The sequence below is a fragment of the Pogoniulus pusillus genome, chromosome 7, assembly GCF_015220805.1.
Source record: "Pogoniulus pusillus isolate bPogPus1 chromosome 7, bPogPus1.pri, whole genome shotgun sequence".
Lineage (NCBI taxonomy): Eukaryota > Metazoa > Chordata > Aves > Piciformes > Lybiidae > Pogoniulus > Pogoniulus pusillus.
Genome location: NC_087270.1, coordinates 7500509 through 7525323, shown reverse-complemented (window position 1 = coordinate 7525323; position 24815 = coordinate 7500509). Strand labels below are relative to the sequence as shown.

Sequence of the window (24815 nt, the reverse complement as noted above, 5' to 3'; positions counted from 1 at the left end):
AGCTCCCAGAAACTAACTGGAAATTATAGGGTCTGAAAGTGCATTCACTCACACTAGGAAAACCTCCAGAAGGCAATAGTTCTTAAAATGGTTTACTGTCTCTGCTGAATATGGATTAGTAAATGTATTCTGATTTATGATCTATGCTTTCCCCCTTACAGGGAAGTATGATAGCCTCTTTTCATAGAATCATAGAATTGTTTCAGCTGGGAAAAGACCTCTAAGGTCAAGTCCAACCACTCACCTAACAGCACCACTGGTTTGCCAAAACTGCCAAAAGAAAAGAAGCAACTTAGGCCAAAGACAGTGTTACCATAAGAACAAAGGTATATAAAATGGCCATTAACAGATGCAGACTGGATACTACGCAGGGATCCTAGGTCAGTCACTCAGAAACAACCCACCAATAGGACTGATAAGGTGTCAGAAACAACCCACCAATAGGACTGATAAGGTGATAAAAGCAGCACTAACTTTAAAATAGAAGTTTCATATATGTGTGAAGTTTATCAAATGAAATCATAAACTAAAGCTATGAATCAGACTGGCTAATAAATCAAGGTTTCTTTTCCTGTGAAACTGCACTACATGAAAATTTTCCTTTGGTTTGATGATACCAAAATCTCCAGATATAGGAGGAAATGGTTGCCTCAATGAATAATAATATATTTTTTTATATCCAGGTTTCCCCACTATATTTCTGATGTGTAAAAAAGGTTGAAAGAATCTCAGAATACTGGGGTGTTCTACAAGTAAGGAATTGTTGTTTTCTGTTTGTATTTGTTGCAGTCAGAGGTCCTTCTGACTTGCTCTTTTTTGTTCTTTTTACCTCCACCCAGGTTCATCAGTCACACCACCACACATCCTATTGGAAAAGGTGTCTTACACATGGATTTAAATTAGCTTACAGTGTGGACGACTTGGAAAAGTTCTACAGCATCCTGGCATCCTGATTACTTCCTGACCTGCTGACAAGTTTCACTTTCAGCTGTCAAAAAAATAAAGTGTTGAGACCAAATGCAACAAAAATAAAGTGTGTGTTTTTTTTTCTTTCACAAATTCAATCAATGCTTGTTCACATGAGCAAAGTCCTACAGTGTGTACCAAGGCACACTTTTCTGGGGAGAAAACATCATACAGAGACCCATTTCTCAGGCCCATATCAGTACCCTTCAAGGATCACCATGGAAGTTTTCAGACTAGGTTTTATGAGATGCAGATGATTGCACTCCACTGTAACCAAGCCTGTAGTTTGTCTAAGCCACTCACTGCAAGCAGCCTTCCGCAGCCGCTGGGCACAGCGCAGCTGGTCGCTCTGGCATTTCCTGTCCCACAGGTGATGGGAACCCAGCGGAAAGGTGCTGCTCCCATGGATGGTGCATTCTCCAGAGGAAATGGAAGCAAAATCCACAGGTGCAAGGTGGAACTATCCCTCTATGTACTAGAGGCATCACTGTTCTGCAACACAGGACACAAGTGACTCTTGCAATGGCTCATCAAGATGCCAGCAGCTCCTTAGAAAATTTCATTTTATTGTGAATGTCAAGCACAATGCCAATCACTGATAATAGGACAACAGAAAACAACACAGCAGAAAAAGCCACATATAAAATTCTATTTAAAAAAAAACACATTAATTTAAGTTCTGCCTTAACTTAAGAAATGGCTTTCAAATTCTGACGGGAACTGGGTGTTTGCTTTTTCGGTTAGAGCAAGCGATACAGCTCCTTAGCAAAGCATACAATGAGAATTACACACAGCTTGCTTGAAATGAAAAACAAACCAGTAAAACAACCATCACAGCTAGCCAGCCAGCAGTTACACCTCTCTCCTTGTAAGCTTGCTTCTTCAATTTGACCACTGCAGTCCTTGGGGAGAAACAGCAAAGTGGATATAACTTAACGGTTAGGCAGAACTGAAGATTTTTTGTTGGTGGCCAAATCATAGCTCCAAGGCAGCTACAGCAGCTCTTTTTTTAAGTTATGTTTGTGTAAGTCGAGTCACTTTTGACCTTTAGTAGCTGACAGCACCACCTTCAACCAAACCTTTGACTTTCTTGGAGTGGTAGTTCTACCCTTGCATTTCACCTTGGTTTTAAGCAGAGTTGCGGGGCAGAATAGGTGGTGTTAGTGCTCTAATTCCAGATGTTTCTCTTAATCCATAAAGCTTTACTACATGCTTTCTCTCACAGAACTATGACATAAGAAACATACACAAGCCAGTAAGATTTGCACACACATGAAGCCAAAGCCAGTCACACTCTCAAAGTCAAATACTGTGTATGCTGGCTGCATGTGAAAAATAGTCACAGTAATTTATGCCTGCCCAAAACCATTTAATGCCTAATCCTGCTCCCAGTGGGATCTTGAGCAATTTTGCAGAGGACTTCAGTGGTGACAGGACTGTGATAGGACACTGAAATACTAAATAGTAAAGATTATAGTTTATTTTATTCCTATGAAAATTGATCATCTCTTTAAAACCAGTCAAGATTCACTCAATACAAATAAAAAAGTATTGGAGCTTCTTGTCTAGAGGAATACATAACCCTTGGGGTTCATTATTTATGGTGTTTATAATGGCAGAGGTACTTTTGTTCCGGCTTATGGGGTTGTTGTTGGTCACCTTCCTGAGACTTGAAAGACCATAGAAGACAAGCACCATACCTATTCCTCTAAATTATCATATCACCAATTAATAATTTGGTCCCTTTCTAAATGGATCTCTCCCCACGATGACACTAAAACACAGTGACGGGTCACAAATTCCGGGGGGTCCAACTGGTCCTGGCATTCCCGGACTGCCATGACCTCCATCTTTACCAGGCTGCCCACGCTCTCCAGGGCGTCCTTCCTTACTCATACCTGGTGGACCTTCAGGACCTTAATGACAGACATGAAATAAACAAACACATTAGGGAGGTCTTTTTATTAAAATGAAAGCAAGAGCAAGCATGGACCCATAAAGCCCCCAAAGAAAACTTCCTTTTCTGAGAAAGACTCTTGTCACAAACTGTTTATATGAAAACCATGATAACTTCCTAAGACTTTTTTTTCCCTAAAGAACATAAAATATGCTTTAAATAAAAATACCTTTTAAAAGTAAAAATACAGATCTACTTTATAGACTGTTATACTTTATCCTACACTCTGGAAGCACCATGGTATGAATCAGAATCCTCCTACTCCTATGTGCTAGTTTGAAGCTAGCTAGAATGTTTTTGGTGAGGAGAACCAGATTACACCTGTGAAAGGAAAACAAGGGTGAGGTCTACTTCACTCATAGGCTTGCTGAGAGGCACAAGAAGATGAATCAAAACACAGATAAGGCACTCACTTCTACTTCTGCTGGGGTACTGGCTGAGCTGCATCGCTCTCTCTCTCTAGCATCTTTGACTAATCCACTTAGCTTCCTAACCCCCTGGCCCAACCTCCATTCTTCCTTGGGACTGAGGTAAGCTTGAGAGGGGCAGGGGGAAGGTGAAGAGGCAGTTGGGAGCCCCTCCTGGGGACTCAGGTTTCTGGGAGGGCTGTTGTGTTTCTGTATTCCCTTTTCCCTTGTCTATTTCTGTCTATAACTGTAAATATCTGCTTGTATATTGAGCTAAGCTGTAAATATAAGCTTCATTCATATTTCCAGAGCTGGCTGAGTCTAGTCTGGGTGATTTTCAAAGTGTGGGGGGGTGGGGAACACCCAAGCCATCACATGCTACTTGTCTCTCTGGCTTTAGATCAGATCTTAACCCTTCTGAATGCTCACCTTTGCATTTTGAATAAGCACTGCTGTTAGGAAGCACATGATTGTATCAGGGCTCAGTTTTTAGACAATGTATTAAACATTTCTCAAGAAACAGCAGTTTCAGGCATCAATCTCTACAAGACCTGTCCTTGTATGAAACAATGTATTAACAGGACAATTTAAAACACATGCAAGAAATGGGTAGCAGTTGTATTCTATATGTATAGAGTAATTAAGGTATGTAAAAACTAAGGAAACAAAGGTTCTCCAAAATAGATCAATATATTTTTAAACACATTTTTTTCCCAAAAAAATTATTAGCATGCACCACATTTGCATAGCTGAACCATCCCTCACCTGGAGGTCCTGGGGGGCCTTGGATCCCAGGAGCCCCAACTCCTTGATTGCCTTTTGCACCATTTTTCCCTGGAAGTCCTGTGAATTAGCAAAGATGTGTATATCTTTACACACTAAGAATATTTTCATCAAATTAATTAGGAACTCAGCATTTTCTAATACTTATTGAATCAAAAATATTATCGTTTAGAAGCAAATAATGAAATGTAAAATGAGCCCTTCCTTGTCAACTGCACAGCGTAACTGAGTTCTAAATCATAGAATCATAGAATCAACCAGGTTGGAAGAGACCTTCAAGATCAGCCAGTCCAATCTAACACCCAGCCCTAGCCAGTCATCTAGACCATGGCACCAAGTGCTTCATCCAGGCTTTTCTTGAACACCTCCAGGGATGGTGCCTCCACCACCTCCCTGGGCAGCCCATTCCAATGCCAATCACTCTCTCTGGCAACAACTTCCTCCTAACATCCAGCCTAGACTTCCCCCAGCACAACTTGAGACTGTGTCCCCTTGTTCTGCTGCTGGTTGCCTGGCAGAAGAGACCAACCCCCATCTGGCTACAGCCTCCTTTCAGGTAGTTGTAGACAGCAATGAGGTCCCCCCTGAGCCTCCTCTTCTCCAGGCTGAACTCCCCCAGCTCCCTCAGCCTCTCTTCATAGGCTTTGTGTTCCAGGCCCCTCACCAGCTTTGTTGTCCTTCTCTGCGCACCTTCCAGCACCTCAACATCTCTCTTGAATTGAGGAGCCCAGAACTGGACACAGTACTCAAGGTTAAGAGCTGATGTAGTACCTGTTAAGTAGCCACTATGAGTTGAAGGAATAGATGATAGGCAATTAAGTAATTTGCTGTTATTGCCCTTCCATTGGCAAAGGTTTTAAGAAGCTGTATGAAGAAAGTATAAATTATATGTCATAGCCCCTGCAGAATGCAGAATATATAGACAATATTCTCCATCAAAGAAATATTTGGAATGGCAAAATATGTTCTATCCTATACTACTAAACCAAAATTAATTCAGTTTGTTTAGAGAAACAGACAACTATTGTTCCAAGTGTTACAGAACAGTCAGAAAGAACTGTTACTTGTCAGAGCCAGAAGAAAACTGCACATTCTCCTACTGAAGATGAAACTATAAAAGTACTACAAACAAATAACCATTACATCCAAAAGGAATTTGATGTGCTATGTCACAATTAATAAGTCACAAAGAGTGATTTGCCATTGGAATGGGCTTCCCAGGGAGGTGGTGGAGTCACCGTCCCTGGAGGTGTTCAGGAGAAGACTGGATGAGGCACTTAGTGCCATGGTCTAGTTGACTGGCTAGGGCTGGGTGCTAGGTTGGCCTGGATGATCTTGGAGGTCTCTTCCAACCTGGTTGATTCTATGATATTCTCTGATTAAGACAGGCTTAAAACTTGTAGCCATATGAACAAAATGTTTACATGTTAACTGAAAACAATGTATATTTTGTTCACTGTCTAGACACACAACATTTATTTCATCACTTGCCTTCCCACCCTTGCCACATTACAAGTTAACTGCATTTCATATACCTTTCCTGTTTATTTTGATGCTATAGGAAACACAGGTTCTGCTGGGATCAGTTGTAACATTATGGACATCACTCAGTCTCTTGATCTAGTTCCCAACTTTATGTGTATACTTAAAGTCTAAAAGTACATCACAGAAATCAGTTAGAATGCTCAGACAGATGAGTTACTTGAAAGCATAAACCATAGCTTGCCCAAAAGGAAACCAGAGTGTTCAAGAAAAGCATAAAGGGAAAAAAAAAAATCTTATGAGGTAAAAAAAACAAAAAAACCAAACAAAAGGAGAAAACTTCAGGAAATCAGTGGGAGTACAAAGGTTGCTAAATGCCAAAAATCAGCCTGCAGGGCAGTAGACAGTAAACAGCCAGCGAATAAGTCTCAGTCTTTAAAATAGCAGAAACAAGTAAGTTTGGAAGAAAAGAAATGAAAACCATGGAAATATATTGATAATTCATATCTAAACATATGGAAAACAATCTAAATGGATAAAAAAAAATTTACATGAGACTAAGCTCTCTAAACAAGATCACACCAAAGTTTGACTATTATTGAATGCTGTGTTCGTGCACCTTCCCTTCTGACACATGTTCCTCATAAGTAGTGAAACATTCACACTGCACCATGTTTACAAACCCAGCTATTTCCCTACTCCACCCTGCACTAATCCCATTCAAAACTGGCAGCAGAAGACAAAGTCTAGCACCACAACACATACACATAGTACCTCTGGTTCCACGAGCCCCAGGGCGCCCCGGGATGCCAGTCAGCCCTGGAATGCCATCATTTCCTGGTAAACCAGGAAACCCTCTTGGGCCTTCAGGACCTCTTGGACCTGGTGGTCCTGGAAGTCCTGGAGAAGCACTTTGGGACTGACAGTGGTTACAGTTTTGTAGTCTTCCACTCTGGAGGATGACAGGCAACTGGGCTGGGAGAATCCAAACAACAACCAAAAAAAAGTTTAAGAGTGTTGTCACAATAAAGTACAAAAATATTGTCCCCTAGCCACTAACACAAAAAGAATTTCCCCTCCTTAGTGAGTATGATACCTTTAGAAAACAAGATGGTAAAGTGTGGGACTCATGGTGTGGAAACATATTTCTCGGATGAAATGAAAACAAGAGATAAATCAGAAATACCAATCTTGCTTCCAAGAAAGCATCTCTATAATTATCATGGAACTTCTTTAGCTCTTTAAACAAGGAAAACAGTAAAGAGGTTTTCCAACTTACTTCTCAAAACATCAGAACACACCTGCCGAATAAACTCTTCTGAAAATTCCCGTGCCTGAATTGAACAGAGAGCAGTTTGAAAAACCAGAAAGTGTGCACTTGTTTGGGTTTTTAAGGCACCCACAATGATTGGAGATCCCATACATACAGGTTTCCCATCTGATCCAGGTGGTCCTGGGGCTCCTCTGTCTCCTGGCTGACCTCTGAGACCAGGAGGTCCAAGCAAACCCTGGGTACCAGTTTCTCCTTTTTGCCCATTGATGCCTCGAATGCCTCGATCTCCTTTCTCACCTTTCTGGAGTGAAAACCAACAAAAAGCCAATTGTGTCTTCACAGGCCCTTTAAATCTGGGTAGCATCAAGCAAACTCCCAGAAAACCTGCTTTGAGGATCTTCATAAAACTAATCTAATCTGAAAATGAACTTGGTAACTATGAGGTCTATTTTGCTAAAATGTACTGAAGTTTTCAGTTGCTTTAGTAGCTTTTTCAGATATAATTTACCATGTATCATGAATTACTAAGTATAATTATTCCTAAGTATACTAATTACTAAGCATACTTAGTAATTAGTATAAAACAAAGTAGTCTTCCTTATTAATATATGGAAGGAAAGGCTTTATTCTCTTTTTTCATGGCAATTATATAACTTGTTACAGTATATTTAAAATCCTTAAAAGGCTGGGAAAATTAGGAATAAAAATCTGGTTCCACTTACTCTAATAATTAAGTATTTTTGCTTTTATCCTATGTCCACTAAGTGGCCCCTGGAGGTGTTCAAGAAAAGACTGGATGAGGCACTTAGTGCCATGGTCTAGTTGATTGGATAGTGCTGGGGGATGGGTTGGACTGGCTGATCTTGGAGGTCTCTTCCAACCTGCTTGATTCTATGATTCATAGTGTATAACACATGAAAAAAAATAGTTTAATAGCAGTTAGGAGGTTTTTTTTGCTGTTGTTTTTTGACTAACTTTGGTTATAGTTCATGTGATTGAAAACAACTGTAGTCCATTTGCTTCACTGGAAAACGTTAACATAATACTGGAAAGTATTTTGCTATGTCTTCACAGAAGCAATGATCCTTCTATGTATGGAATTACCTTCTGCAAGAGTTCATATGGAACTCTCACTCTGCTGGAGCCAACAGAAAATCAGGACATTGTAATTTGGTATATGCCCAAGATTAAAATTAGTATACTATGTTTGGGTCACAGGATCACAGGATGTTAGGGGTTGGAAGGCACCCAAGGAGATCATTGAGTCCAACCTCCCTGCCAGAGCAGGACAATTGTATCTAACACAGATCACAAAGGAACACATCCAGATAGGCCTTGAAAGGCTCCAGAGAAGGAGATGGGTACACAGAAAGATTTCTTCTCCAGCTGTAAGGTAGTAGAGCCTGCAGCTCAAGCCTATATGTTGCAGAGAACATCTGGAAGAGATGAAGAACAATTCGGTGCCCCTTTGGAGGAGCTTGGTTACCTCCTCTTAGTGATGCTACCGTCACAGAATCACACAGTATTAGAGTTTGGAAGGGACCTCCAGAGATCATCTAGTCCAACCCCCCTGCCAAAGCAGGACCACCCAGTGTAGTCCACAAAGGAATGCAGCCAGGAAGGTTTTGAAAGTCTCTGAGGTGATTTTTCTTTCCACTTTTGCACAGCTTCTACATAATGCTACCAGCTGCTTCCAAACTTTCTTTCACCCTTATCAACTATTTAAGATGGAGTTATGGAAACAAGGCAGCAGGGTTACTCTATCTGACACCATTTGTTAGAGTAAATAATGCATGTTTAAGAAGCACTTAGGTACAGAGCTGACATAGATTTACACTGAGTTTGAAATTAGGGTATTTACATTACTTGGTGGCAGTCTGTGTAATGCTTATAAAAATTCTTCACATGAAGAAAGCTGGAAAAATTTCTAGCTTGGTCTGAACTAGTAACAATGCCCAGTGTTCTCCACACAAATTATTACAAGGTGGCAAGCTTCAAATTCCATATTGGATTACTCAGCCACTACAATAAGGCAGGTAGCTTCTCTCCTTACAGGAAAAAAAAAAAACAACAAAAAACAACCAAACCCAAACCAAACAAAAATCCCCAACAAGACAGAAATGAGACAAACTGTGACAGATGACAACCACGTGTAAAACAGTACCTCTGGAAAGGTGGTGCACCAGTAAGATGCTTGGGCAGAACAGCAGTCCATACTCTAGTCCTACTACATAAATTATACTCTAATTCAGAGTGGTTTAATTTTCTTCCAAAGCTGTCATCTTACTTTCTTGATACTGTTACTTTGAATGTTGCAGTCACAGGGTATAGGTATTCTTAGCTGCACCACATAGGTTTGTACTTGTTCCATTTTACTACATAGTTGTAAATGCCTTTTTTTTTTATTTAACAGGGTTAGCAAGGCTCACAAACAAACACATGGAGCAAATGTGGCCATACTAGAAACTGCATCTGCTGGGATGTGAAAATCATGATGTTCTGGGTAGCTGGAAGGTGCTGGCTTTAATTTTAATTGCTTTTAAAGCTAAGGATTATGTTGTGACAAATTGCATCTGACTTGCAAGTTGATTTATTTGGATAATGCTTGCTAGTCTCATTAACAACTAGTGAAATATTGGGGAAGTGGCATCTCTTGTAGAAAAACATCATAGGCAAGAGGCCAGTAGAGACACACCAGGACAAAATGTTGGGAGCATCAGCACAACTGCTTGCAGAACCTGCCAAAAAGCAAGTGAAAATGCTGAGGGAACAATTTCTGCAGTCTACCTTGGGCTTCTGAGGTTAAGCCACAGCCTATGTGTGGCCGTATACACTGACTCTTGCTAGGGCAAGGAAAATATCATAAAGGAAAAGAGTTTACTAAATGCTCTGGTTTTAAGTATTTCATAGAACCAAACAGCAGCAGGTAGGGCAATTTAAATTTTTTAAACACCAGAATGGAACTTCCAGAGAATATGTTCAGTTGTTGATATTTAACAATGCTTTAATGAAAAGGCACTGAACAAAACATCCTCTAATTAAAGTAACAGTAACTTGTAATAATTGGGGCAGTGTGTAGCCTAATTTCACTAAATAGTGAAATAAAAAACCAACTACCAAGGCAGGTGTTTTAAATACCAATTTCTAAACAACATGCAACAAAAAGATTAAAAGGTCTGGTCAAAATTATTAGCCAAACATTAAAAAAAAAACCACAAAAAAAACCAAGAAACAAAAAAAACCCAAACCAACCAAAAAAAAATCACAGGGAAAAAAAAAAAGATAAAAGAAAAGATGAGAGCAGTTAGAATAGAATCATAGAATCAACCAGGTTGGAAGACACCTCCGAGATCATCCAGGCCAACCTAGCACCCAGCCCTAGCCAGTCAACTAGACCATGGCACCAAGTGCCTCAGCCAGGCTTTGCTTGAACACCTCCAGGGACAGTGACTCCACCACCTCCCTGGGCAGCCCATTCCAATGCCAATCACTCTCTCTGACAACAACTTCCTCCTAACATCCAGCCTAGACTTCCCCCAGCACAACTTGAGACTGTGTCCCCTTGTTCTGTTGCTGGTTGCCTGGCAGAAGAGACCAACCCCACCTGGCTACAACCTCCCTTCAGGTAGTTGTAGACAGCAATGAGGCCCCCCCTGAGGCTCCTCTTCTCCAGGCTAAACAACCCCAGCTCCCTCAGCCTCTCCTCATAGGGTTTGTGTTCCAGGCCCTTCACCAGCTTTGTTGCCCTTCTCTGGACATGTTCCAGCACCTCATCATCTCTCTTGAATTGAGGAGCCCAGAACTGGACACAGCACTCAAGGTGTGGCCTGACCAGTGCTGAGTACAGGGGCAGAATAACCTCCCTTGTCCTACTGGCCACACTGTTCCTGATGCAGGCCAGGATGCCATTGGCTCTCTTGGCCACCTGGGCACACTTCAGCCTACTATCTATCAGTACCCCCAGGTCCCTTTCTTCCTGGCTGCTCTCCAGCCACTCAGTCCCCAACCTGTAGTGCTGCTTGGGCTTGCTGTGGCCAAAGTGCAGAACCCTGCACTTGGCCTTCTTAAATCTCATCCCATTGGTTCAAGAAGGCTTTCCCTTTGTGCCCCCAAGTTTCAGGCTGAGTGGAATTCCTGTATAAATTATTAGTAGAAATGGTTCTGTCCTGCATTTAAGTCAGTATCTCAATACAAAATTTGTTATCACAAAATACTTACCTCTCCTCGTTCTCCATTCAATCCTTCCAATCCCTTTAGGAATTAATATGAAGAAAAAAAAGAGTTTAAGAAGCAAACTGAGCCAAATTACTTGGAATAATTTGTTTTGCCCCTTTGCTTTCAGTAATCAACCACAAATGGCAGTTTCTTAAGATTCTGTGATTGTAATGGGTACAAAAAATTCAAACTCATTATATAAGGATGAAAAATGTGTATCATATTGAAACAACACTTTAGCAAAACCTGTAATATTATATACCAAAAGAATAAATTGGGAATATGTAAAACTTATTACAAACAGATAGACTGAGACATGTAGATTAAAAACTTTTTCACTCTACAAAAGAAATAAAATCTTGTGTGCAGCATTGTACCTGTTTAATACTGTCTTACTGGACAGAAACCAAGGTCAGAGCCTTTGAAATACAAACTCAGGTTTGTAAGCCAAATTTTGGATGCTGGCAAATGGTTTTGGAGTAATTTATGCTAAATGGTTGAGTGGTGTTACTGAGCATTGAGTTCCATGGCAAGATGACTGGCTAGGGCTGGGTGCTAGGTTGGACTGGATGATCTTGGAGGTCTCTTCCAACCTGGCTGATTCTATGACAGTTCAGTGCAGGCTCTTTAAATTTTCTAATATACTCATATGGGCAAGGGAATCTGTATTGTATCTTTGAGAATTCCTGGAAGCTTGAGAAACCTAGCACTGTCTATCAGAAGCATGTGAATGACTGAGGTTTTGGTTACTGACCAAAGCAGATAAGCATGGGAAACAATTTTAGACCAAGTCTGCAGTTGTTTTTTTAATCTGTCTTTAAAAAAATAAAATAAAAGCAAGCAACAGCAATTCAGTTGCATCATTCTATCCGAAAAGTGCCATGTTTTCTTTCACTTAAGGTTTACCTGAAGATTAAAAAGGTAAATTATGTGAAATATTTGTCCATTACTTGCAAAAGGAAAATCTAGAGAGTTTAACTGGTAAAAACGGTAGAGTAGGATATCATCACATTTGTTAAGCCCAGTGACCAGCCATTTAGTTTATTGTTGAAAGCATCTGCTCAGCTTTACTATGGGACTTCTGTCAGCCTACATACCCCTGAGAGTGATAAAACTAGGCTAACATATGATCTAGATCTCCTGCCCATGCTCCACTGGAATTGGCTCCTCCTGGCTAGACAGGCAGCTGTATCAATGTCGTAACTCTGGGAAAAACAACTGTGACTTCCTTCCAAGTCTAGTTTTAGATATGTACCTCTAACAAATACTTCTCTGTTTAGACACAACATAGATTATGTAGTTAACAAGTATTTCTAAATACTAATGGTTATTTTCTGTGCTATAATAAGATAGCCAACTATGACACAATCAGAATACATTGGCCCAGAGTTAAAGAGGAACGACTGGATCTCACTGATTTGCAGCTGAAACAGGAAACATCTGTAATTTATGAGCACTGAAGATGTCAATGACTTCCAGTGTAGTCTAAGAGTAGTGTGGTATATGCAGAATGTTTACATTATTCATAACTGTTTAATTTTTTTTTTAATGGCATAATTAAGAATTTAGTAAAATAATCCAGAAGAAAGTACTTCCAGTCTGTTTCTCAAGATATAATACATCAGAAATACAAACCCACGCAGGTTGGAAGTGATCTCCTTGGGTTCAACTATTTCAGAACAGATCCAACTAAATCAGGCTGCTAAACACCCTGTACAGACATGTTTTGCCACGGTCTCTGTGAGCAGCACCCTTCAGTGTTCAACCACCCTCAAAACATAATGTTTTTCCAGTATATCAAGTTGGGATTCTGTGTTCAAACTCATGTCCATTTCCTATCACAGCTGAGAAGTGTCACTTCATCTCCTCTATATATGTGTGGTATTTATTTGAAAAGTACTGAGGTTATTTAATTTATCTAACTATGTAATCATGTTATGCAGAAAAATATTTCACCTGATGCAAAGAACTATCCATGCTGAAGGAAGATATCTTGAGAAAAAACATGACATAGCTCTCTTAAACTGGGATCTCTATTTTAACAGTACCTGTAAACCTGGATTTCCTTGTCTTCCTTTTTCTCCTTTCAGTCCCTTAAGAAAAGAAGTGAATATTAAAACAAAACCAAAATCCATGAGACTTAATTAAACTATCAATTTAACACTAAAAGGTAAACTCTCAAATCTCCTCCTAAACCAGGCCAAATCTATCTGAAAAGTTATTCTTTAACAGTTTGGAACAGAAATTCTGCAGAAGGATACAATTTCTACTCTGAACATAAAGGAGCAATGTTAGGATCTGTGTTAGGATACTCTTGTAGGTACTTCCACGACTTTAAGATAACAAGAAGGAAAACTTCACTTACAATACAGTAGGTAGGCAGAGGCCAAGTAGCATTAATTTGATCATAAGCATTTATGTGATACCACAGTGCCTGGGGCATGCAGGGACAGAACCCATCCCAGAACAGTGGTTGGTTGTGAACCAGGCCACCTGGATGGCAGCACAACACAAATCCCTGATACTGCACCTCTGCCAGGACTGCACACTCTGCACCAAATGTCAATAGCCTGCTCAGCCTCAGAAACACAACTGGAAATTCATACTGCACATACTGGGGAGTTTTCCTTGAAGAAGAGTTGAGGCTCACCTCTGCTATTCAAACAAACCTGTGGAGCTTCATGTTAAAAAGTGCACTCCTGAATTAAGATGTAAGGCTTGTATTAAGTGTGTTGACAGATCATTCCATTAGAAACAGAGCTGACATACCTGGATACCACTTTCACCTTGGTTTCCTTTGTCCCCCTGTAAAATATTAAAAGTCCCTACTGTAACATGATTCATCTCAAAGACATGCAGCCTATGTTTGAACAGAGTAAATACCAGAGAAGCATCTAATAGCTTTTATTTATACTAAATGTAAATGCATCACTTTATCCTGGAGAAAAGAAGACTTAGAGGGGATTTGATAGATGTTTATAAGTATCTGAGGGCTGGCCAGGAGTGGGGGGACAGGCTCTGCTCACTGCTCCCTGGGATAAGACAAGGAGCAATGGGTGTAAGTTGCAGCAAAAGAGGTTCCATCTCAACACAAGGGGGAACTTCTTTACTGTAATGGTCACAGAGCACTGGAACAGGCTCCCCAGGGAGGTTGTGGGGTTTCCTTCGCTGGAGACTTTCAAGGCCTGTCTGGATGTGTTCCTCTGTGATCTGTGTTAGACAGTATTGTCCTGCTCCAACAGAGGGGTTGGACTCTGTCTCCTTAGGTCCCTTCCAACCCCTAATATCCTGTGATCTTGTGAAAAGCACTTCCAATAAAAGATGCAATTAATGTAAAACTGGGAAAAAAGACTTACTTTTACACCCTGAGTACCAGGAATGCCTGGGTAGCCTGGTTCACCTGGAGCACCTGGTACTCCTCGTTCTCCCTGAGTAATACAACAGCTCTGTGTCAGTGATATGCTGTGTGTAAAAACATACATCGAATGCTTTCTCAAGGTCACAGTATGCCCTGGCTATGATAGTTTGAGGATAACTGAGGGTGAATTAAATGCCTGGACAATTTTGAAGAGATGCTGGATGCAGAGAAACCACAAAAAGAGACTTCTAATTCTTAATTTCAGACTTTCGTTTTCTATAGTTTGTAATTCCCTTTTAATATGGTTTGCATTGATTTTCTCAATATTACACAAATAAAACTATCTGAAGTTTGCAGGTTCTAACTTCATGAACATTACATAAACAACACTGCCTAAAAGCTATTATAAAATTAGCAAGAATAAGCCATCAAAAGGATTCTGATGCAATTTTATCCTCACTGCTCTATTATCTTGAAAGAAATTGCAATGGAAAATCTTGAGAAATCAGTAAATCATGGCAAAAGAAACCAAACCCTTCTTCAAGTAGAAGATTTCAAGTTTCATATTTACCTTGGCTCCTGATAATCCTGGTTTCCCCTGTATTCCAGGTTCACCTTTATCACCCTATATGACAAGAGGGTGTTTGATAACATCAGTATGTTTTGTTACATGTGGTAGGACTCACAAACATAGACACTACTGAGAAACAGACTTAAAAATGAGCATGGGTAGTGACTAAAAGGATATACTCTGCTCCCTTAGAGGAAACCATATGTTTCAACTTTCTCTCAGGAAAGATGAAATATTAATGACAAAAAGGTGATCTGTCAGCCCCTGCCCCCTTCCCCACCTGCCACATTTCTCTTGCCCACTCCTGCTATGTGTAAGTGCACATTTTCATCATCTTATTTAATTAAACACTGCAAAGTCTCAGAGCTGTCTGAAGCAGAATATTTACTTATGTTTTGGGGTTTATTACAGCCTATAGAATTGGGCATATATTCAGCATGAGGACTTTCATTAAAATCTAGGTATTACTAATTACCTCATTAAGCTCTTCTGTAAGAACAAGCTGATTAAGAATGATTCTGCAAAAATAACCTTATATTCTGAATAAGAGATATAGAAAAGTATTTTTTCACCAAAGAAAAGCAATTAAATCTGAGTAATTTTGTGGGTATTTCAGCTTCTTGATCACAGCTAACATTAACCACTTTAAAAATGTTACCTGCAGTATGCAATTTAAAATAAACACATATGTATTTTTGGATATAAAATAATGTACAAGTTGAAACAGAGCTAAATGCAAGGCTTGGGGAAAGGATCCTATATTTTTTACTATTCTATGGGATATACAACCAGTGCTTACCTGCCAAAACTTATCTTTGATTAATTTACACTAACATAACTGGATTTATATTCTCTATTGTAGTTTCTAAGAGCATGGGGTAAATTAATTGTTGCTGTAGTTGCAGTGCAATCAATAAAATAACATCTGAAATAAATTGGCACCTCTGATGAAAAAAGCAGCATGTAATGGTATTTAAGACAACTGAAACCTAAATAAAGGTAACACTGGCAGAAAGTTCTGATGTATACTGAGAATTAGATGACTGCCAGTATAGCAGAACATTTCCCAGGATTGTGAAGCTGAATCAAAGTCTCATGACCATCTCTTCAATTGTTCCAAGCCTCATGGGACATCATTTCATGAGCTGTATTAAGCTGAACTATCATACTAGGTAATATAGGGAAAATCTAACAGCTGCTCACTAATATTCAATATACTAAACACTGCTAAAAAATCCTGGTGCTTTGTTATGTACATGTAATCATGTATTGGTCACAAGAAAATCAATACTAACACTTACCTTGGGCCCAGGAGCTCCAGGTAGACCAAATGAGCCTTCTGGTCCCATCAAACCCTATTTAATTGTGAAAAAGGCAGAGGAATTTCTGTATCAAGCTAGAGCAATGTGGTTTCAGCATATTGTAGTCCTATTGTTAGGAGTAACAGTATAATATTTCTATAGTGATATAAATATGACAGGAAATATAACATCTTTCATAAGCCACTTGCTCTTTAGGTCACAGACACAGGTCTGTGAACATAAATAATTCATATCAATCAACAGACTAAAATCTGAGTAACTTTGCTTCCAATTTTCCTCTGTGTCAGACTTTTACTCTTCAATCTATTGTTCATGAAAATTCTTCTGTGAAACTTCAATTTCTCTCCAATAATCAATATCATGCATCAAATAATTTCCAACACATTCCTGAACTTTAAAGAATAGGTATGTTTGCTCCAATTTAGCAGAAAATCAGATATCTGATCACAGATGAAAATCAGATATGTGATCACAGATGATCCTGTTAATCTAGTGTAATCTAGTACCTGGTAAGTAAAAGTTTATGCCATTTTTAGTCTAGTCTGATCTAGTATCTGGTAAGTAAAAGTTTATGCCATTTTTAGTCTAGTCTAATCTAGTACCTGGTAAGTAAAAGTTTATGCCATTTTTAGTCTAATCTAATCTAGTATGTGGTACATAAAAGTTTATGCCATTTTTAGTCTAGTCTAATCTAGTATCTGGTAAGTAAAAGTTTATGCCATTTTTAGTCTAATCTAATCTAGTATGTGGTACGTAAAAGTTTATGCCATTTTTAGTCTAGTCTAATCTAGTATCTGGTATGTAAAAGTTTATGCCATTTCTCACGATGAAGTAATGTTTCTGAGGTCTGCTTCCACTATTGTCTTAATTCACTTGCACATCAGGCCTGCTCCTTCACTTATTTTTTCTTTTTATTTAGATGGCAAAATGAGGGTTTAGTAATTTTCATTTCAATGTTAAGTCTTAAACCAATCTGGCTGTTTTAAACAAAATTTCATGTCATATATTGGTCTGCTCATTTCCAAAATGCAGGCCTCTTCACTTTGTGAACTTTTCTGCATTCTTTGAAGGCTATCTTCATTTTTCAACATACACAGTGAAAGCGTTGGCTTCTTCTGCATAGACTCCGGTGCTCGTTACTAGCACATTAATTGTGCTAGGAAAGCAAGTACAAGCATTCATCGATAGAGGAAAGCAAGTACAAGCATTAATTGGAATGGGCTGCCCAGGGAGGTGGTGGAGGCACCGGGCCTTGTTATAGTTGATGACACAGCTTCCCCTCTGGCATTTTGTTCAGATAAAAAAATGCATTAGCAATAAAAATTATTAGAGGCACATGTGGGAGACCAACTGTGTATATGTTAGCTAGGAGTAGGCATGCTGATGACGCTGCTTGGTACCATCAGCAAACTTCTTGAGAGTGCCTCAAACCCACTGTCCATGTCACCAACAAAGATGTTAAACCACACTGGTGGCATTACCAACTCCTGACAAACACCGTTCATCACTTGTCTTCACTTAGACATCTAGCCATTGGCTATAATTCTGAGTGCAATCATCCTGTCAATCCCCCATCCCTTGAGTGGTCTATCAAATCCATGTCTTTCCAATTTAGGGAAAAAAATGTTGTGCAGGGCAGTGTCAAATGGTGCAGATGGGGACAGTTTCTCTTCCATAAGCCCCAGCAAATTCTTATATTGGGTCTGGCCTTACAGCAACATTAACTAGGATTTTAGACAAGTTCAGCAAGAAAGATGACAGATTAAAACATCCACAGTGAGATCCTTGGCATCCTCTTTCTTCAAGCTTCCAATCATCCACCAAAAGCTATCATAACTATTTACTTTGAGTTCTTTCAAAGTTAATTCAGAGGTAATTCATTCAGAGAGTACCAGACAAATATCTTTGATAGATTTGTTCACCAAATACATAGTCAGGAAATCATAAAAGTGGGCATACAGTATTTTGGGGTGAATTCAGAAATTAGACTTATTCTGATCATATCTGCCAACCTGAAAATGCTACCTTGCTACCATTTTGCCTCTAGTGCTATCGCTCTCTACTTGTAACAAGGAAGAGTGATAGCACTAGAATTACTTGTTCATAATAACTGCATTTTGTGAACTTACAGTATCACCTGGTGACCCTTTTGCTCCTGGATGACCTGGTGGGCCAGATTCACCCTATATTTTTTCATAAGAAGGAAAAAAAGATGTGATTAATATGCAGTTACTGCAGTTAGTAACAAACATTTTAAATACTGTTTAATTATGCAGATTTATTCAATCAGGATTTTTTTTTTCAAATTATTATAAAATGAACTTTGTAAATTTTAAATTATAAATTCTATCTAGAACTGTTGGAAGTTAAACCTAATTAAAGATTTTCAAACACTTCAGAAATAATTTGGAGCATACCTCCATCCATTCAGAGCATAATCTGATGTCCTAAATCATCCTTACTGTAAAAATTATCCTCTAGCAAACTGAACACTTGGGAATGGTATAGAGATGCACACTGTTTTGAACTATTTACAGTACCTTTTGTCCTTTTGCTCCTTGATTTCCAGGGATTCCAGGAATTCCCTGAGAGGAAGAGAGAAACCCTTTTCAATATATGGAATAGTTTATCCAGAAAATAATACATAAACTCCTGCTTCATGTCCTCATAAATCTACCATTTGTCATTTGATTTGGGTTCAAAATATGGACAGGAAATAGAAAGAAAAAGAAATATGTATAAGAGAAAAGAGCTTCATCTGGAAACATGCAAACTATTTCATCTGGGGATACAGTGGAACACTAACATTCAGTCACTCCACAGTGCTTTCCTGGTAGGAGTCCATGCCTGCTGCTGAGCAAGCTCACACGTTACTTGTTACCCACCAAGGGCTGCATTGCTTTGCCTGAAAACTCTGACAATGTGAAAGAAATCACTTTTCATTATCTGTGAGACTTCCCACACAACAGAGAGCAAAATTCCTGGTCAAAAACACCATTCTACTTTTCTACCTAAAATACAGTGACTGTACCAGAACACAAGAGATAGCTTTAATCACATAGCTTCCATCTGTGTAATTTCCTTAGCATCACTGCTCATTGAGTTCTGCAGCATATCTCATTTTCTTTCAGTGATCATTTAACAGAACATACTTGAATTTTACAATAAAAAGTCCACACACACTCCAAACTGTAACTCAGATTCAGTTAATCTCTTTCTTTCCCTCAAATAAAACTACTCACATTCATCAGACACTGCTCTTAATGTTGTTAAGCTTATATAGGCTTATACATGTTGTGGCTTGCCCAGGCATATTTTTCTGCTCTCCGCCCTTCTGCTATGGGAAAAGCAACCATGGGAAAGAGGACAAAGAACCTTGAACCACTGAGCCTAAGGATTCTGGCTGGCCCAGACTTGATTACATCCTGTGGTAATCAAGATACACATACTTAGGTTGTGCCTGCCTTGTGCAAGGCCTACGCTTTCCTCAAATTTGTGTAAAGCAAGCCTAGAGCTTCACCTAATAAGGTCAAGCTTGGGTAACTGCCATTCTGATTGGCTATTGTGTCCAAAGGCCCATTAATCTTGGGCTGTAATGATAAAAAGAGATGAGCAGGTAACACAATGTGCTCTGCTATTGTATTTATTCCTGCTGTTGCCTGCTGCTATTGCTCTCTATTTATGGCAGTGATTCTGTAGCATTATGCTAAGCTATAAACTAGCTCTGCCACAAAGTAACAAACTCTGACGCTCTGAGTTTGTTTGCCTGGAAACTGCCTGCCTCGGTTTGCAAGGAACAGGCTCTAAATGCCTCCATGCAATTGGCCTGCATAACCATCATGACACCATGCTAAGACTGCACATCGCAAGACATCCTGCCTACACCTGAAAGTCTTCTGCCAAGACAGGAAGTCCTGGAGATACACAGATTGCCCAGAAGGTCCAAAGGACAAGGTGAGAGACTATCTGCCTCCTTTCCCCAGAATCCAGGGAAGAAGCAAGTCTCAGCAGTTGATAAGACAGTAACAGAATTCCCTGAAGCATTTGGGTACTGTCTGAAGCTGTAGCTAGCTCCACAAGTCAGGAAATAATATTTGGTGAGTAAATACCTAAAGCCTCTTATAATTCACCATTGCCTTCTGCCGTAAGCAGAAAGGAGCTTCTTGTGTCCATCTGGTGGGCAAGCAGTATATTGTCTCCAGGAACCTTCTCTTCCATTTCAATTAATGTTTATCTTTTTTGCAAGTCATTTCTAGACCTAGTTATTCCTTTGTAAAACGTTTCCATGACCATGCGAAGAACCTATTACTATTCAAATTAGTGGTTGTTGGTGGCAAGAGTTCTGAATATCACAATTAATAAACCATATTCATTTAGGGAAAATATCACAGTATCACAGTATTATCAGGATTGGAAGAGACCTCACAGATCATCAAGTCCAACCCTTTACCACAGAGCTCAAGGCTAGACCATGGCACCAAGTGCCACGTCCAATCTTGCCTTGAACAGCCCCAGGGACGGCGACTCCACCACGTCCCCAGGCAGCCCATTCCAGTGTCCAATGAATTACCCCTCCATTACAAATGTGTACCAGCATTGATCCACACTTGCAGATCACTAATCTATACTTGTATCATCATTAATCTGCAGCAAGAATTTGTCTTACAGACTTTAAATTTTAATACAATACTGGAAGTATGTTGCAGTGAAAATAAGAGGACAGTTCTAGACATCACCAAAACAAATGTATTCTGTATGAAAAAACAAATGACTGTAACAACCAGAAATAACTTCATAGTTTCCATATGGATTACATTTGTGCAACTGGGTTAGAAAAGACAGTTCCATTGTTTTGCAGTTCACACCCAACTTCTAGATAATAATGACCACAACAAGCAGAAACAGTTCATGGGATATGAGCTAAAAAAGACATCATGAGGATTGAGCATTTTACAGGTCATCAGCATTCCAACATACTTATCATTAGCAGAGGAGATCAAATAATATAATAAAAAGAACTGGAAAGCAATATTTCATTCTGAGACTTCTACTTAGATCATGAAACATAACCTTTCATGTCAAAAACTGTCAGTCTTTTGCACAAACAAGGAGATGGGAAATAGGGTATATTTATCCTCACATTTAGAGATTTCCAAGCCTGTCCAATGAGTTCCCATAATTATTTAACAGTTAATTCTTCTTGCTGTGAAAGACAAAACTAAATTTTCAATATCTGTAATACGAAACAGTATTTTGTATATGCTGAAGAAACCTCCCACAGTCTTCTCTTACTAAAAGGATGTACAAAGCTTTCCCTCATTGCATTTGTACCCTATTTACAGGCCTAACAGAAGATAGTTCCACATACTTATCCAACACAGCCAATGATTTACCTTTAGCTGAGCATGCCTAAAATTAAAACCACAATGTCCCACTGAGCTGTAGTGAATTTTCTTGGCCAAAGGAAATTGCTGATACAAGACGTTTAACCTTACCTTTATTCCAGTGGCAAAGACAGGTAAAACTCCAAGAACAATTGTAGAACTAAGTAATATTTCCTTTTCTTCTTCATTTTACATTTCCTTCTCACTGACTGCACTAGTGAAGTATATGGAACTCAGGCTCTTATTTCAGTGGGAGCTTGTCCAGACACTTAAAATCCTGTTATGACTCATTGACATTCAGTCAGCTATGAATTAATCTATCACTTATGCTAATGTGAGTGATATCCAATGTATATGAGATAGAGAATTTCAATGATGCTCTGTGGGTCAATTAGCACAAAAGAAGAAGGATGAAGTGACTAATTTGGCCACAAAGAATGAGATTTTCACATGAGTGTTATTTTTCCACATAGCTTCCACAGATAAGTAATTACAAAGACTAAATTCTGCAGGATCAACTCCAGCATGCCTAAAAAAACCACTTTTTTTCCTCATTGTCTGTTCCAAATCTATTGCTTCCTTTTACAAGGATAATCTGTGGTTATGCCTCTTAAAATTATTGGCATTGTCACAGCAGATCAACTTAAAAATTAGTGTAGATATTCTAAAGATTAGTTTCTTCCTTAACTTTTAGGTCAAAAGCCAAAACAAGGTTTGAAAATGGGTCTTGACCCTAAACAGAGATTTCACATGGAGTACAAATCCTCAAAATATAAGTTTTGGGTATTTTTTTACACCATGAGGTGCTTTTAGTGGGAAGTTAAGTTCAAAGAAAACTGCCTCTAATTGTCAAATAATGTATTCTTACTTTAAAGCATAAGGTGAAGCAAATACTTGTACCCTGTTCATAAGATAAATTATAACTTTTGTGAAGAGTATATTGCAACTAAATTTATCACAAATGTCTGTGTTTAATCAAAATTTAATATGAAACAGATTCATCATGCACTTTTTCTGCCACCAAGGGAAACACAATGTTTGGAACTACTACAGATGGGAAAACTGCCACCCACCAGGAGTAACAGAATCAATGCTATGGAATAATTCATGATTCACCAGCCTCAAAAAAAAATTGTCTTTTGGGGACATCCTTTGTAAACCTATCAAGGAAGATTTTGTTCATACGAAATAAGAAAAAGAGATTGTAATTATTCTATCTTTCCATAAAACTTCCTTTATGTAGTTTGTATTTAATATATATGCAATTATAATATCTATAAAACATAGGATAACATTTCCATTCATTTCTGTCCTCACGTGAGTTGGACCACTTAACCCTTCTGAATTAATTAACTTATTCCCCTTCTTCTTTCACATCAAATTTCTTGTCAGGTTTACTCAATGCTTCCTCATATGTCAAAATGAAGTTTATTGAGTTACGCTGTCTCAGTTCTTCCAGCATCATCAGTCTGACTTTCACAATTGCCTTCATTTCATTCAAATGCCTCCCTCCTTTCTCTCAAATGTTCCTTTAAATGGGAACTCTTTCCTTACCCTTTAAAAGTCTGTAATATTATTTAAGCCTTAATCAGCAAGGGCTATAATCACATTAAATTTAAAGCCAGCAAGGTAGCCTAGTAAACCTAATTCCTTGGTTTAAAAACATGTCTATGAGGGTCCAGCGGAGGGGTACGAGGATGATTAGGGGACAGGAGGGCATGGCTTATGAGGAGAGGCTGAGGGACCTGGGGCTGCTTACTCTGGAGAAAAGAAGACTTAGAGGGGATTTGATAAATGTTTATAAGTATCTGAAGGCTGCCAGGAGAGAGGGACAGGCTCTGCTCACTGCTCCCTGGGATAGGACAAGGAGCAATGGGTGTAAGTTACAGCAAAAGAGGTTCCACCTCAACACAAGGGGAAACTTTACTGTAAGGGTCACAGAGCACTGGAACAGGCTGCCCAGAGAGGTCGTGGAGTCTCCTTCTCTGGAGACTTTCCAGGCATGTCTGGATGTGTTCCTCTGTGATCTGTGTTAGATAGGATTGTCCTGCTCTGGCAGGGTGGTTGGACTCAATGATCTCCTTGGGTGCCTTCCAACCCCTAACATCCTGTGATCCTGTGATAAAATACAACAGCCAAGATAGTTTTAAAAAGACTGCAGCAAATGCTTGATAATCCTAATAGAATGGAAGACACAAACCCAATTTGGATAACAGGTAAAATGTTCTACTGAGGGAAGTAGCACAATCTATTGAAAAGAAATTTTCTGAGGCTGCATCTGCTACTACTAACTGGAGCTGATGACAATAGAAAATGGGGTAAACATGAATAAATATTCTCACAGACATAATAAGCATCGACCAGAACAGCACAGCAGCTTTAAATTAAATTTAGGAAAGGAAAAAGCATTACCAAGATCTTTGCAGTTACAAGATCAGAGTTTGCAAACACGTTTTTTTGGCAGATCACTTTAAAAAAAATAGAATACACGTATGTTAGATGTGGAACACAGTGACCCCTGTTGCATTGCCAACAACACAGACCTTGGAAAATAGTAATTTGAGAGGTGGAAATACTAATAGAAAATGAAAACTGTGTGCATCCTGCCACAGGCTGAAACAGGTGTCACTATTTCTTGTAAATACCTTACAAAATAATGCGAGTACCAAACCTGTCAAACCTCTGTGGGTGGTTTTCTCTTTCTGCATTACTAAGTATTATCTTGAATAATTTGCATGACTGTACAAAAATAATACAATGCTATTGCTCATGAAGGACACATGGAAAAAAGCACAATAAGAAACCAGATATCCTACCTAACACTTTGAACAAAAAATAAAAACAGAAAGAGAGCAATGCTTTAAATTTGCTTGGTTTTCTCTCTCACATTTTCTGAAAGGGGTTAATCCAATTAACTTTAATCTAAAAATCTGAAATAGCTGATTCAATTAAAAAGGAGGCAACTTCAGAAGAAAACTACTTCTCCTACTTGAGACAAGTATTTCATGATAGGCAACACATCAGTTTCCTATCAGAGCAGAACCACAAGACAGAGAAAGACTAAATATGTCTACTTGACTATGTGAAGTGAAATTAA

At 39.0% G+C, this 24815-nt stretch overlaps 1 protein-coding gene across 1 annotated transcript in view; it reads right to left on the bottom strand.

Annotated features, from left to right (window-relative positions):
* Positions 1-2314: 2314 nt before the first annotated feature.
* COL21A1 (collagen type XXI alpha 1 chain) overlaps positions 2315-24815 on the bottom strand; it is a 110193-nt gene continuing 87692 nt past the window's right edge. Inside the window, exons 20-32 of the mRNA XM_064146744.1 lie at positions 18875-18919; positions 18464-18517; positions 16314-16367; positions 15013-15066; positions 14440-14511; positions 13853-13888; positions 13132-13176; positions 11087-11119; positions 7023-7169; positions 6875-6929; positions 6370-6570; positions 4096-4173; positions 2315-2882 (exon numbers count right to left, since the gene is read on the bottom strand). Of these exons, the coding sequence (XP_064002814.1) occupies positions 2695-2882; positions 4096-4173; positions 6370-6570; positions 6875-6929; positions 7023-7169; positions 11087-11119; positions 13132-13176; positions 13853-13888; positions 14440-14511; positions 15013-15066; positions 16314-16367; positions 18464-18517; positions 18875-18919 (1062 nt within the window). The 3' untranslated portion in view covers positions 2315-2694. The remainder of the gene's footprint in view (positions 2883-4095; positions 4174-6369; positions 6571-6874; positions 6930-7022; positions 7170-11086; positions 11120-13131; positions 13177-13852; positions 13889-14439; positions 14512-15012; positions 15067-16313; positions 16368-18463; positions 18518-18874; positions 18920-24815) is intronic.